At 41.9% G+C, this 13,072-nt stretch overlaps 1 protein-coding gene across 1 annotated transcript; it reads left to right on the top strand.

Moving 5' to 3' along the window:
• Positions 1–7,638, top strand: LOC116507794 (galectin-9-like). The gene is made up of 5 exons (XM_032216124.1): positions 1–150; positions 2,383–2,427; positions 4,492–4,580; positions 6,406–6,568; positions 7,352–7,638. The coding sequence occupies exons 1-5, from the start codon at positions 1–3 to the stop codon at positions 7,496–7,498; spliced, it is 594 nt and encodes a 197-aa protein (XP_032072015.1). The 3' UTR covers positions 7,499–7,638.
• Positions 7,639–13,072: the final 5,434 nt, after the last annotated feature.

Raw genomic sequence — 13,072 nt, 5'->3', positions numbered from 1 at the left:
ATGACAAGTTGCTCCCTTCTGTTTGGGCCAGTTTTCGTCGATGGAAATCTGTTTTTGGAATTCAAACACAGAATCCCTCTTTCCCGGGTAGATACCATCGGAATTTCAGGAGAACTAGATGTTGTCTCGATCAGCTTCCAAGGGCTAAATGTAGGTATTCCATTGATTTCATTTTACTTAAAAAACACCTCTCCTGCCTTCCTCTGATAAACAAATGGGTACCCTTATTTTTCTTGGGATTAAATGGGTGGATCAATATATTCCCTTTCTTCTTTCCTTCCACTCTTTGAATAATGCAAAGATTTTCTGACAGTTTCCCAAGTGATTTGAGGAGGGAAAATCAAAATAAGGTCCTGGTGGTGGCCTAATGCCAGCAATCCCTCATGTGTGTCAAAAACATGATGCACTTCAACAGAGACACAACTTTGATCGCATGGCATTAGTCGCCATCTTTGATTTTTGGGGGAGGAGCTCGGACAGGACCAGCGGCAGTGCAGCACCTATCGCTTCTCTCCCTCTTTTGAAGCTTAGCGGGATTGTTGTGAGAGGATGTCAGAAAGCGCCACATTTTTGTATTGTAATTTCAGGTAGTCCTCAACTTACGACGGTAATGGGAGCCTAGAATTCCTGTCGTTAAGCCATGATCGTCATAAGTGGAGGTTCCCACATGACAGAGCTGATTTTACAAACCGTTTTTGTGACGCATGTTAAGCAAAACGCAGCAGTCATAAAGCGAGTCCACTCCTATGGGCGTGGGTTTTTTTTTAGCACAAACCAGCCAAAAAAAGACTGGAAACTAACCAAAAATAAACAAATAAATTGCAGTCACAGGACCATGGAACACTGCAACTGATAAAAATTGAGTCAGTGTGCAAAATGAGGTCATGTGACTAGAGGTGTGTGTAAGTCTTTGTCAAAAATTGGGTTATAAGTACCAGGCGTTTGTCGTAACCTTGGAGCGTCGCTAAATGACCGCTCATTAAGCAAAACTATCTGTACCATCTAAGAAGTGTTTTTCACTGCCTGCGGAATTCTGGGAGTTGAAGTCCACACAACTTAAAGTTGCTGAGATGGAGAACCACTGATTTAGAGCAGGGGTCTCCAACCTTGGCAAGTTTAAGACTTGTGGACTTCAACTCCCAGAATTCCTCAGCCAGCTTTCTGTCTAAGGAATTCTGGGAATGTTCTCATAGGTATGACATACAGTCCTTTTATATCTATCTATATAAAAGTGTGTGTGTGTGTGTGTGTGTGTGTGTGTGTGTGTGTGTGTGTTTTTCTCCACCATAGCTCTGGAACACCTTGAGCAATTTCAACCAAACTTGATACATAGATGACTTACTCCTCTCTGGAAACAAATACTATGGGGGTAAGGACCACCCCTAACACTCCCCGGTGTTGTGTGTTCTGTTAAGATACAGCCTTTTGTGCCTTAAAATGGTTTCTACCGTACTGCCTTAAAATGGCTTCTACAGCATAATGGAGTTGCCATGGTAACGGCTTCACAGTGCTCCACAAGGAGGCTCCCTCTGGAAAATCCAACACACCCCTGATCTATCTAGATCTCGACACTTTATTAAAGGAACAAGATGGTGAAACTGGGAAAAAATAGAAATACATATGGTAAGAAGCCGAATACAAAATAAACAATGTTGAGTTGCTGGTATAATAAATTACAGATAAAGTGCAAGTTTCACCAACAATGCTATAGGGACATAGATTTTTGTCCTTCAATGAACATATGCCACAGATTAGACTGGATTCTTCCAGATGATTTTGTTTCCTCAGAATCTTAGAATATCTGGAGTCTGGCTTCTCAGGATGCACCTAGGGTCCCCTCCCCCCACCCCGGAATGAGAGAGGGTGGGCATTCTGTACGGCCAAAATAATATCATAAAACCAACTTTTTAAACAATAAAAAGTTTTATCTTTCGCCACTAGATGGAGCTCAATACATGTTTAGAGAAGAATAACAGCATAAGCAAAGGTTCCCCTTGCACATCTGGGCTAGTCGTTCCGGACTCTAGGGGGCGGTGTTCATCTCCGTTTCAAAGCCGAAGAGCCAGCGCTGTCCACTGCCAACCTTCAAGCTCAGCTTCTTAGCCACTGAGCCACCGGATCCCTATTCTCTATGGGTAACTAAAATGGCAGACGATTTGTAGCTGGCATAACAAAGCAGTTAACTCTTGCTGAAGGAGGAGAAACCAAGATTAAAAATGTGTCTTACCGAGTAGGAATTACTATCAGTCCTGCTTTAAGGAATTGTTGGATTCCCAACCTTTTTGATAAACGTTTGGTTTATGTGTATGTTTGGTTTTTTTAAAAAAAAAATCTAAAACCTTCACATGTAAAATTCTAACTGCTATTCTTTTTTCTTCATAGCCAAGTGCCTATCACATTGTACAATGCTTTCAGCCACAACTTTATGTAAGTCTTTTATCATATTAGCAATATTTGCACTTAAGTCATTTTTTCTGGCCCATCAATTAGGAAGGATTTCACCCCTAGGCTAACATGGAATTATGAAAGTCCCAAGTCCCACACATTTAGGGATCTGATACTTACTCAGGTAGGAATCCTCTAAAATGGGCACAATGGAGCATGGGTAGGAATTTTGGCTCAGCATGAGAACCCAGTCACCATATTTGCACATTATGGGAATCAGGCCATCGCTGTCAGATCTGCCCGACTTGGTCCTTTAGTCAAGAAAGACCCTTGACTCCATTTGTAGTGAAAGGTATACTTTACTAAGAGCCAAGTGGATTACAGTCTAGCAAAAACCAGAACTAACGTTCGCATGCCAGAATTCCCTGGTTAACTTTCCCCATCCAATTCCTCTCCTCCCCTTGTCCCTTATTGTCCAAATATATTTGAATAAATAGTTTTGGGAACAGTTGCTTCAACGACAGATGAGTTGGTGAGTCATTGCATTCCATTCCCGGAGTTTTGACCTTGAGTTGGTATTTCTGCAGTGGTGGGCTGCAGGCGGTACGCCCCGGTACGGGTGTACCAGAGCCTGCCTGGAGCACTGGGTACCACCCGCCCGCCCTCGCTCCTTACCTGTCTTTAAACTCTTCGGCGCTTACGCGCACAGCGTGTACAGTGCCTGCGCAACACTCCGTTGGATGGTAAGACCATGCACATGCTGTTCACATGTGTGCGCACGCTGCGTGCGTTTGTGTGGAGGACGCGGCCCCCTTTGCAACCATACCGGTTGCAACGGGATCCGTAACCCACCATTATATCTCGGATGGTACGATGAGTAGTTGGCTCCATTAATTTTACTTTCCCCCAAGCATTCAACCCCTTCCCCTTCGACTCCCGTCCTGATAGCGAAGGTGAAACTCAAGCAAATGACGGCAGCCTTGACAATCACATTCAGCCATAATGTTATTGATTTGGTGTAGGCTGTGCCTGATATGGAAACTCAGCAACTGGGAGTTGTTAACATGTCTTAAGGATTAAGCATGGCTGAGAGCAAATTTGGGTGGCTATTAGGTGTTGAACTCAGCTTCAAGCCCCTCGTCTGCCATGGGGGGCTTTGGAGGTGTTTTTCTCTCACAGCTCAACCAGCCTCATTGTGTCATTGTTATGTGAAGATAATGGAGGGGGGAGTGTTATATAAGACCCCCAAGGCTCCAGAAGACAAGGAGGGCATAAATCTAAGATATCTAATAAAATGAACCAGTATGAACCCAACCGTAGTAATTTGATGTATCTTTTGTAATAAGAGCTGCAATAGGAAGGAATCAGTGCCGAGCATCATTGGAATTTCCCACAATGCACCAGGTTTAATTAGGCTCCTTGGGCGTTGTGGGAAATCTGAATGGCTTGGACCAGAAAACCTTTTATAGAAAAAATCTAAAGAGGTAGCAGTGAATCACGGTTCGGCTTGCATGATCTGGAAAATCTGAAAGATGCCGGAGGCTAAGGCCATCATGGACATTTGCCACCATGACCAGAAGGACCATTGGTGTTTTCTCAGGGGAAAAAGCTACACTTAGGTGGATAATCAAAGATGTCCCCAGAAGGAGGTCAAAACATTCAACATGGCAATAGAAGCTCTGTCCTCTTTTTATGAGAAGGAGCATCCCCGTTAAAAAGAGCCCGGATTTGATTATGTGGTGGCCTTAGACATTTTGATTTTTTCAGACTCACTCCACTGAACCCAGTAGGTCTTTGCTGGTGAGCCATGGTGGTGCAGTGGTTAGAGTGCAGTACTGCAGGCTACTTCTGCTGCCTGCCGGCTGCCTGCACTTTGACAGTTCGAGTCTCACCAGGCTCAAGGTTGACTCAGTCTTCCATCCTTCTGAGGTAAAATGAGGATCCAGATTGTTGAGGGCAATAAGCTGACTGTGTAATCCACTTAGAGAGGGCTGTGAAGCGGTATTGAAGTCTGTTATTGCCATTTCTGATTACTTGAAGGGACAAAATGGGGGGGGGGGAGGCAGATTAATTCTAATATTGTTTGTGTTTGTGTTCTCTCCACAGTCTCTCCCTTACCAAGCTACCATCATTGGGGGCTTTTGCCCATCCAAACCAATAATAGTTTCAGGCTCTGTGTTCCCTTCTGCTCAGAGGTAAAGACTAAGAAATATTGTTGTCTGTCTGTCTCTAACTGTCTTATCATCTAGGTGTGTATATCTCTATCATCTATCTATCCCTCCCTCCCTCCCTCCCTCTCTCCCTCCCTCCCACTGTATTTTTCAGAGTATAAGTCGCACCTTTTTTCTCAAAAAAGAGGGCTGAAAAATCTGGGGCATCTTATACATTGAATACAGCATTTCTTTGCCTTCTGAAACCCCGCCCACTTCACCAAAATGGCCACGCACAGCTTTTAGGAGGCTTTCAGAGAGCTCCTGGGGACTGGGGAGGGCAGAAACGAGCAAAAAATGGGCCGTGTTTTGCTCAATTTTGCCCCTCCAGACCCCAGGAGCATTCTATAAGCCTACATGTGCTAGGCATGCAATTGTTTGACAAAAAATAGGCTGTTTTTTTCTCGTTGTTGCCCCCCCCCCCCCCCCGGAGCACTCTGCAAGCCCCCCTAAGGCTATTTATGCTTTTTTTTTTAAAGGGCCATTTTTGGGAGGTTTGCAGAGCGCAACCCCCCCCCCCTTTGGAAAGCTCTTTAACTGATTAATGAGAGTTAGATTGATCAAGTGCTGTGCCAACAGAAACCAAGTCTTAGGTGCTGCAGATTGTCAGTGATTTCCTTCTCCAGCACTTGGATAAATACACCTGGAAACATCTACCTACCTACCTACTCTCTCCCTACCTACCTGCTGTATTTCTCTCTCTTTGTCTCGCTCCCTCCCTCTCCCTCTCCTTACCTACCTACCCCCCTCTCTCCCTATCTATCTACCGTATTTCTCTCTCTCTCTTTCTCCCTTTATCTACCTTCCTACCTAACTACTCTCTCTCTCTCTCTACCTACCTACTGTATTTCTCTTTCTCTCCCTCTGTAGCCCTCTATCTACCTACCTACTTTTTTTTTAGTTTGCCCCTTCAAAACCTTGGTGCGTCTTATACTCTGAAAAAAAGATGTCTCTCTCCCTCTCCATCCATCCATCCATCCATCCATCCATCCATACCTACCTACCTACCTACCTACCTACCTACCTACCTACCTACCTACCTATCTATCTATCTATCTATCTATCTAGTGTTTAAGAATTTATGAACTGGAATAGCCATAACAAGCCAGCCAATGTGAAGTGTTTGGTGACTGAGACACAGGATTTGTTATGAGCCATGTGAGATGGGTCAGAGCCTGAGTGTGGATTAGCTTAACTGTTCTGTGTATATAAGAATTGGTATGTCTTTGCTTGAGAGTATTTCTTTCTACGTCTTGTCCTTGTACTTGCTACTTCTTCTTCTTCTTCTTCTCTCTACCACGTTGCAAGACCTGCATGGGTATTGTATACATGCATCATGTTTTATATTGTATATAAAGAAGTTTCTTCTACAAATGAATCATGCTGAATTATTTACTTGTGTGCTAGCTGGATAGCTACAGACTCTGACTATCTATCTATCTATCTATCTATCTATCTATCTATCTATCTATCTATCTATCTATCTATCATCTATCTATCTATCTATCTATCTATCTATCTATATCACCTAACTATCTCTGTATCTTGATCTATTTACTACTATCTATCTTTCTACCTACCGTAATCATTTATCAAGTGACCCCTTTTTTCCAGATCTCTCTATTAAATCCTTAAAAAAGAGAATTTTTGGCAAAAAGATTCTTGCTCACCAGGTTCACACACCTTTGAGATTAATAATGGCTTTTGAATCAGCAATATAATATCTTCAGAAGTTGGAATGTTCATTGTGTAGTTTCTAGATGTGGATAGTTTCCTGCTAATTGTGCAACATTTGGGTCTTTTTATGTAGGTTCCACATCAATCTGAAAGCAGAGAACGATACTGCATTCCATCTCAACCCACGGTTTGATCAGAACGTGATTGTTCGAAACTCTAAACTCAACATGAGCTGGGGGTCAGAGGAGCGAGACCTGCCTTTTGGGATGCCTCTGATGCGTGGCCAACCCTTTATTGTAAGTCAAAGCAGTCTGGTTGCTCCACCCGGGCCAGAAGATCGTGTGAACTGACTTAAATTTGCATTTATCAGGCTAGCCTAATGCATAGATTTCAGGATCCTTGGTTCGCCCATACAACAACCCTCCTTTAAAAGCTGCACTGCTTACAATGAAAATTAGGACTGGATTTTTGGTCATAAGTTGGTGCAGTTGTAAGTCAAGTCATCCTGTTACCAGACCTGATTTTACAACCACTTTTACAGTGGCCGTAAAGCAAATCACTGTTTTACAGTTCAGTCACCAACTAAAATCACTGTTAAACCTCAACTAGCAATAAATATCAGAACCATGTTTAGCACAACATAAATAGCCAAATAAAACAATACATTATACTATGTTACTAATAATATAATGCATAAATTATATGGTATTAATGCAATGTATCCATTTCAACCTTATTGCTAAGCATTTATTCTGATTTAAATTTGTAAAATTGAAATATGATTCCAAGGTAAATCCAAATTTGGGGTGCAGTACCAATCCATGTACTGGGTTAAAGTCGCAGAACTGAGTTAAAATCTGTATCAAAGTTACTTTTAGTTGTTCTGGATACTCATCATTTAGTGACTGAGGACATCATCAGATCTTGCAGGTGCTTCTGTGAAACACCTTTGCTGCTTTCCTGTCTGGGAAATGGGCAATTTGTGATGTTCATAGATAAATAAAATAAAAATTTAAAGACCTGAGTTATACTATCGGGTCCCATTAAAGTGATCACAAATGTGCATTTTCTTTTTATAGATCTGGATTCAGTGTGAAGAACACTGCTTTAAGGTGGCTGTGAATGGACAACATCAGTTTGACTACAAGCATCGCATATGTAACCTGCTTCAGATAAATCTGCTCGAAGTGGACGGTGATGTAAAGTTGACCAACATCCAAGCTTAGAGTTGCTTGTTTGTGGATGGATGGGTGCAATTCATGTGAAATGTTGAGCTTTACTACCTAAAGTTTGAATAATTGCTCTTTTCAGTGTTTAAGAACCATAGAATTTCAGGTTTTTCCCCCTCCCAATCTAATTGTTTGAATAAACCCTTTTTGTTCATAACCTAGTTTTGTTTGCTAACTCACGTGTGGTAAACTGACATTCTGATCCCGAATTAGACACCTTGGGAATTTCAGGATTGTATCTTTCCTTTTTGCTGCTTTAAGCTCTAGAATTTAAGTAATTGGGGGGGAAATTTCAATGGGACAACCGCCAATAATATTCCTGACAGATAGTGCCCAATTTATTTGGCGATGTCGAGTATTTAAAAAGCACTTTGCTTGCTGAAAAACAGATTACAAAATAATAGTCTCTGTCTTTGAATTACAATATAAAATGACGGGGTTCCCCATTCCCTCCCTACTCCTGGGAGAAGGATATTGCAAAAATCTCCATTCCCATTCCACTCCGGGGCAAGGATACTGCCAAATGTCCTTCCCTCCCCTCTCCAAGGGAAGGATACTGTAAATCCCCATCACCATCCCCCACTTCCGGGGGAAGGATACTGCAAAATCTCCATTCCCTCCACACTCCAGCGGAGGATACTACAAAATCTTCATTCTCTGCCCACTCCTGGAGAAGGTTACTGCAAAATGCCCATTTCCACCTTACCCCACTAATCTGCTTCCCAGCTCTGTTCTCCTGTGCAGGGCAACAAAAGAAGACCAAGCCGATCAGCTGGGGCTCGGGAGGCAGCAAATAGATGGGGGCGGGGCCAGCCACATATGGTATTTGCCAGTTCTCCGAACTATTTATTTATTTATTAAATATATTTATATGCCGCCCAATCCCGAAGGACTCCGGGTGGCTTACAAAAAAATATAAGAAAAAACACATAATGATAAAAGAAAACAATTTAAAAACAACAAACACCCTCATACATTCATTCTAGTCGGGGCTGGATCTCAACAGTGAGGTCAACAGCCCCAGGCCTGCCGGAACAGCCAAGGTTTTACAGCTTTCCTGAAGGCCATGAGAGTGGGTATGGTCCGGATTTCCGGGGGGAGCTGGTTCCAGACAGTCAGAGCAGCCACAGAGAAGGCTGTCCTCCGAGGGCCCACCAGCTGACACTGTTTGGCTGACGGCATCTGAAGGAGGCCCAATCTGTGGGATCTTATTGGCTGCTGGAAGATATGTGGCAGCAGGCGGTCTCGAAGGTATCCTGGCCCTAAGCCATGTAGGGCTTTCAAGATAATAACCAACACCTTAACTACTCAAAATGTCCACTATCGGTTTTCCAGAACCTGTCAGAACTGGCTGAATGCCACCTCTGAACCTTCCCAAGCCTGACTCACCAGCCTTACCACCAAGCCAAGCCTAATGCCACCCAATAGACATGAAAGAGAAGACTCTGAGATGGACCATGAAGACTAAAGACTCTTTTCAATACCCAGAAGACAGCTGGAAAGACTATAGGAGAGGGTGGAAATTCATTATAAGATTTTCTTTCTTGCCACAGTTATGTTGTAACAGGGTTAAATGGACTCGTGGAGGGATGGCATGTGGGAATGGTTGGCACATCAAGTTCTGAACACCTTGGACTTCTGTCTGGTGGGGAGGAAAATTTGCCATGTTGCATTTCCTGTATTGTAGCATACACTACACACACAGACATCCCACTCAGAATAAGATTGGGCTATCCCCTTCACCTACCTCCAGACAAAGCTTCTCCTAGACTGGTTCTTGCTGTGTGACACTAAGGCCCAAGCAGTCATACCTCACTGCAATTCCATGGGGAAGGGAACAACCCCCCCCCCCCAAGGCAATGCCCACACTCAAAAGAGGTAGCAGAAAAGAGATCTCCAAACCCCAAGACACTGGCTACCCTCCATTTGGCCTCACAACCTTGGCTTCACTGAACTAAGAACTAAGGCAGGTTCAGGAAATGGGCAGCCCGGACTTCCGGGGAGGGACTGGCCGTCGGCAGCGGCTTAATTGAGCCGCTCCAGATTTCTGGTCCGTTATCTAATTAAACATCCTTTAGATATCTCAATCTTCAGGCAAGAAGTTTGCAAAGAGGGGCCCAGCGGTAAGAACTTTCCTTGAAGCTTGCAGCTTTTTTTCTGCTGCAAACGGGGGGGGGGGGGGGAGATACCAAGCTGAGTCATCCTCCGGCCAGATTTCTCTGCTGTATTCACGGCGCAAGGCCAAAGAACCCCCTCTTAGGACAAGCTCTGAAACTATTTTATATGAATTAACACAAGCGGAGCTCATATTTGAGAACTTTATTTGCTTTTTTTTAAGGAAAAAACTCAAGCTTCAGTGTTATAAGTTTCTTTTGTGTAATTGTTTTCAAGATGGCGATTTTCCAGCTTTCGTATTTGCAATGATGGTATATTTCTAACTCCTTGGCAGCCTTCCATGATCTAATTAGCTTCACCTCCTTTGAAGATTCTTTCTTATCTAATTAAAAGCTCTCAAAGACTCTTTGTTGACACAGAGACATTCCAAACAGGGTTTTTCTCTGTCTTTTTGTTTCGTTTTGCTGAACTGTTTTGGTGTAATGCAAGCCTTTTGAAATCCTCCGTAAAACTTTTTGCAAAAAGGGAGGATTTTTTCCTTTTTCTCCAAACGACATAGTGGTTTAGCAAAATTTGATTAAGTGATTAAGGCAAAGATATAATGGCATCAAAAACGAACCCTGCGAAATTAATTCCGAGATCTACGTCTCCCATACCTGGCACAAAGTTGCAGCCCCCACCCTCTATGCCCCCTAGTGGAGATGTACTAACGAAAGAATTCTTGCTGAATTGTTCAGAGAATCAGGGATCAGAATTTGGAAGCGCTCAGAGAGTTCAGAGATGAAATAAGGAATGAATAAGCAATGAGATAAAAGTCTTATATGACAAATTTGATACTAGGATTACCAAAATGAATGATGATATGATGGGAAATTGTAATATACTCACAGAATATGTTGCTGGAATGGAAGACAACTTAGAGATTCTCAATGAAGCTAAAACTAATTTGACATCTAAAACTGAAGAGGTGGAACAAAAAGTTGCAAATGCTGAAAAACAATTATTATGATACAGTATAAGCAGATGGAACTTGCATTAAGAGTTAGGGGGCTGCGTGAAGAGAAACAGGAGGACTTAAAGCAGATGTTTCTGAGGCCTTTGACTGTCTGGTGGGAAGACCGGGATCCAATTTTGATTGGCAGATTGACAAAATTTTTCGCGTAATTCTTGGCGGCAAAACAAAGCAACTCCCTCGAGACGTGGTAATATATTTTGTTACAAGAGAATCCAGAAATATGATATTACAAGAGTCCTATAATACCAAGCTTCAAATTGGCAGACAGTATTTGATGGTTTTGAAAGAGATACCACCTCAAATGCTAAGAGCCAGAAGAGATTATGCTTTCTTGGTGGAAGAGCTCAGAAAGCGTCAGATACAGTATAGATGGGATGCTCCGTTTGTTATTATAGTTACATTTGACAAGCAAAGATATCGTCTCAACTCTGTATGGAAAGCTCGAGATTTCTATCATAAGATTCTGAAGGTGGGACACCCTGAACCATCGGGATATGGAGAAAAACCACGAGCAGGACAAGAGAAACAGCAAACTACACAACTACCAGACAAAACGTATCATCTCCCCCTCCCGGAAGTGCAAGGGGTTAAGGAACAAAGACCTAACCGTACGACCACCAGACAAACAGAAAAACAAGCTACAATGCAACAATCTCAACAATCACCGGCCATTGATCAAGGAGCTACAGCAACAAGCTCAGAAGCTGTGGGAGGAGCCAGACCAAAGGTGAGACAGGCCATGCGGGAGGCTCTAAAAAAACTTCAGGCAACCAAAAATGACAACTAAGATTTTGACATGGAATGTTAATGGACTGAACTCTCCACAGAAGAGAAAGAAAATATTTCATTATCTCAAACAGTTTAAGAACGACATAATTTGTTTGCAAGAAACTCATATCAAATCAACTGATCAAAAATATTTGATCAACCCCAAATTTGGTCAACATTTTGCGACTTCTGCTACGGAAAAGAAAAATGGCATAGTAGTATACTTAAGAAAAGACATTAAAGCCGAGCTAATTGAAGCAGATCCCTTTGGAAGATATATCGCATTAGATTTAATCTTAGAAGGGAAAAAGACATTGCTTTTGAGAATTTATGCTCCTAATCAACAACAAGATGGATTTATAGAATCTCCATGCTAAATTAGTACAGTGGGACTTTAAGTCGTGTATACTATTGGGTGACTGGAATGGCGTGATTGACACCAAAAGAGATAAGAAGGCATCTCGCCCGAATACTAAATTCCGAGCCAAGTTACCCAAATCCTTTTTTGACATGATGGACGACTTCAAACTGCGAGATGTTTGGCGCAAAAGGCATGCAGAAGAATATGACTTTACCTTCTTTTCCGACAGACATCAATCTTTTTCAAGGATTGATTTTATATTAATTACTAATGATTTACTTTCTAGGGTGAAGAAGACAAAGATTACGGCGAGAGTTCTTTCGGATCATAACCCAGTCTGGATGGAGCTGGGAAGGGTAGTTCAGGCAAGAAGGTCTTGGAGGCTGAATGAAAATTTATTCAGATATGAAAAGTATGTCAATGATTGTAAAAAATTGTTATCTGAATACTTTGTTTTTAACATGAATAAGGGTACACCTATGGAATATGTATGGGATGCAAGCAAAGCGTATATGAGAGGAGTATTGATAAACATAAACAAAATACATAGACATAAACAAGGGCAAAAACGCAAAGAATTGGAAGAGGAAATTAAAGGGAAAGAGCTGGAATTAACACTGAACCCAGGTGATACAAAAACTAAGGAAGCAATTTCCATATTAAAATCTCAATTTGATATGCTGATTTCTGACCAGGTAGCCACCAGTTTATTATATGCTAAACATAATACTTTCTGCAATGCAAATAAACCCGGTAGGTGGTTGGCTTATCAGATTAGGAAAAAAAGGAAAACTCGAAATGTTTCCAAATTGTGTTACAGAGGGAAGGAGGTGTTTCAACAGGAAGAGATCCAAAAGGCATTTCGAGAATTTTTCACAGAGTTGTACAAAGGGGATAAAATTAGGGATTTAGACATAAATAAATATTTAGATAAAGAGAAAATCCCCCTAGTTAGTGAAGAACACAGGCATAGGTTGAACCAACCAATAACCTCTGGGGAAATCCTGCAGGTAATCAAACAACTAAAGCTAGGGAAAGCACCAGGTACAGATGGCTTAACAGCTGTTTATTATAAAAACTTACAGTTAGAAATGGTAGAACCTCTTAGAGAATTATTTAATAAAATTCAATCGGAAGGTAAAGTGCCCCCTTCATGGAAGACAGCGTTCATATCGTTGATACCCAAAGAAGATCAAGATCTTACTCAGCCGAAAAATTATAGACCTATTTCATTACTTAATGTAGATTACAAAATTTTTACTAAAATATTAGCAAATCGGTTAATGGTGGTCATCCAACAACTGATACATAC

Source organism: Thamnophis elegans, chromosome 4 (genome assembly GCF_009769535.1).
Source record: "Thamnophis elegans isolate rThaEle1 chromosome 4, rThaEle1.pri, whole genome shotgun sequence".
Classification (NCBI taxonomy): domain Eukaryota; kingdom Metazoa; phylum Chordata; class Lepidosauria; order Squamata; family Colubridae; genus Thamnophis; species Thamnophis elegans.
Note: the sequence above shows the minus strand (reverse complement) of the source record. Positions and strands in the feature narration are given on the sequence as shown.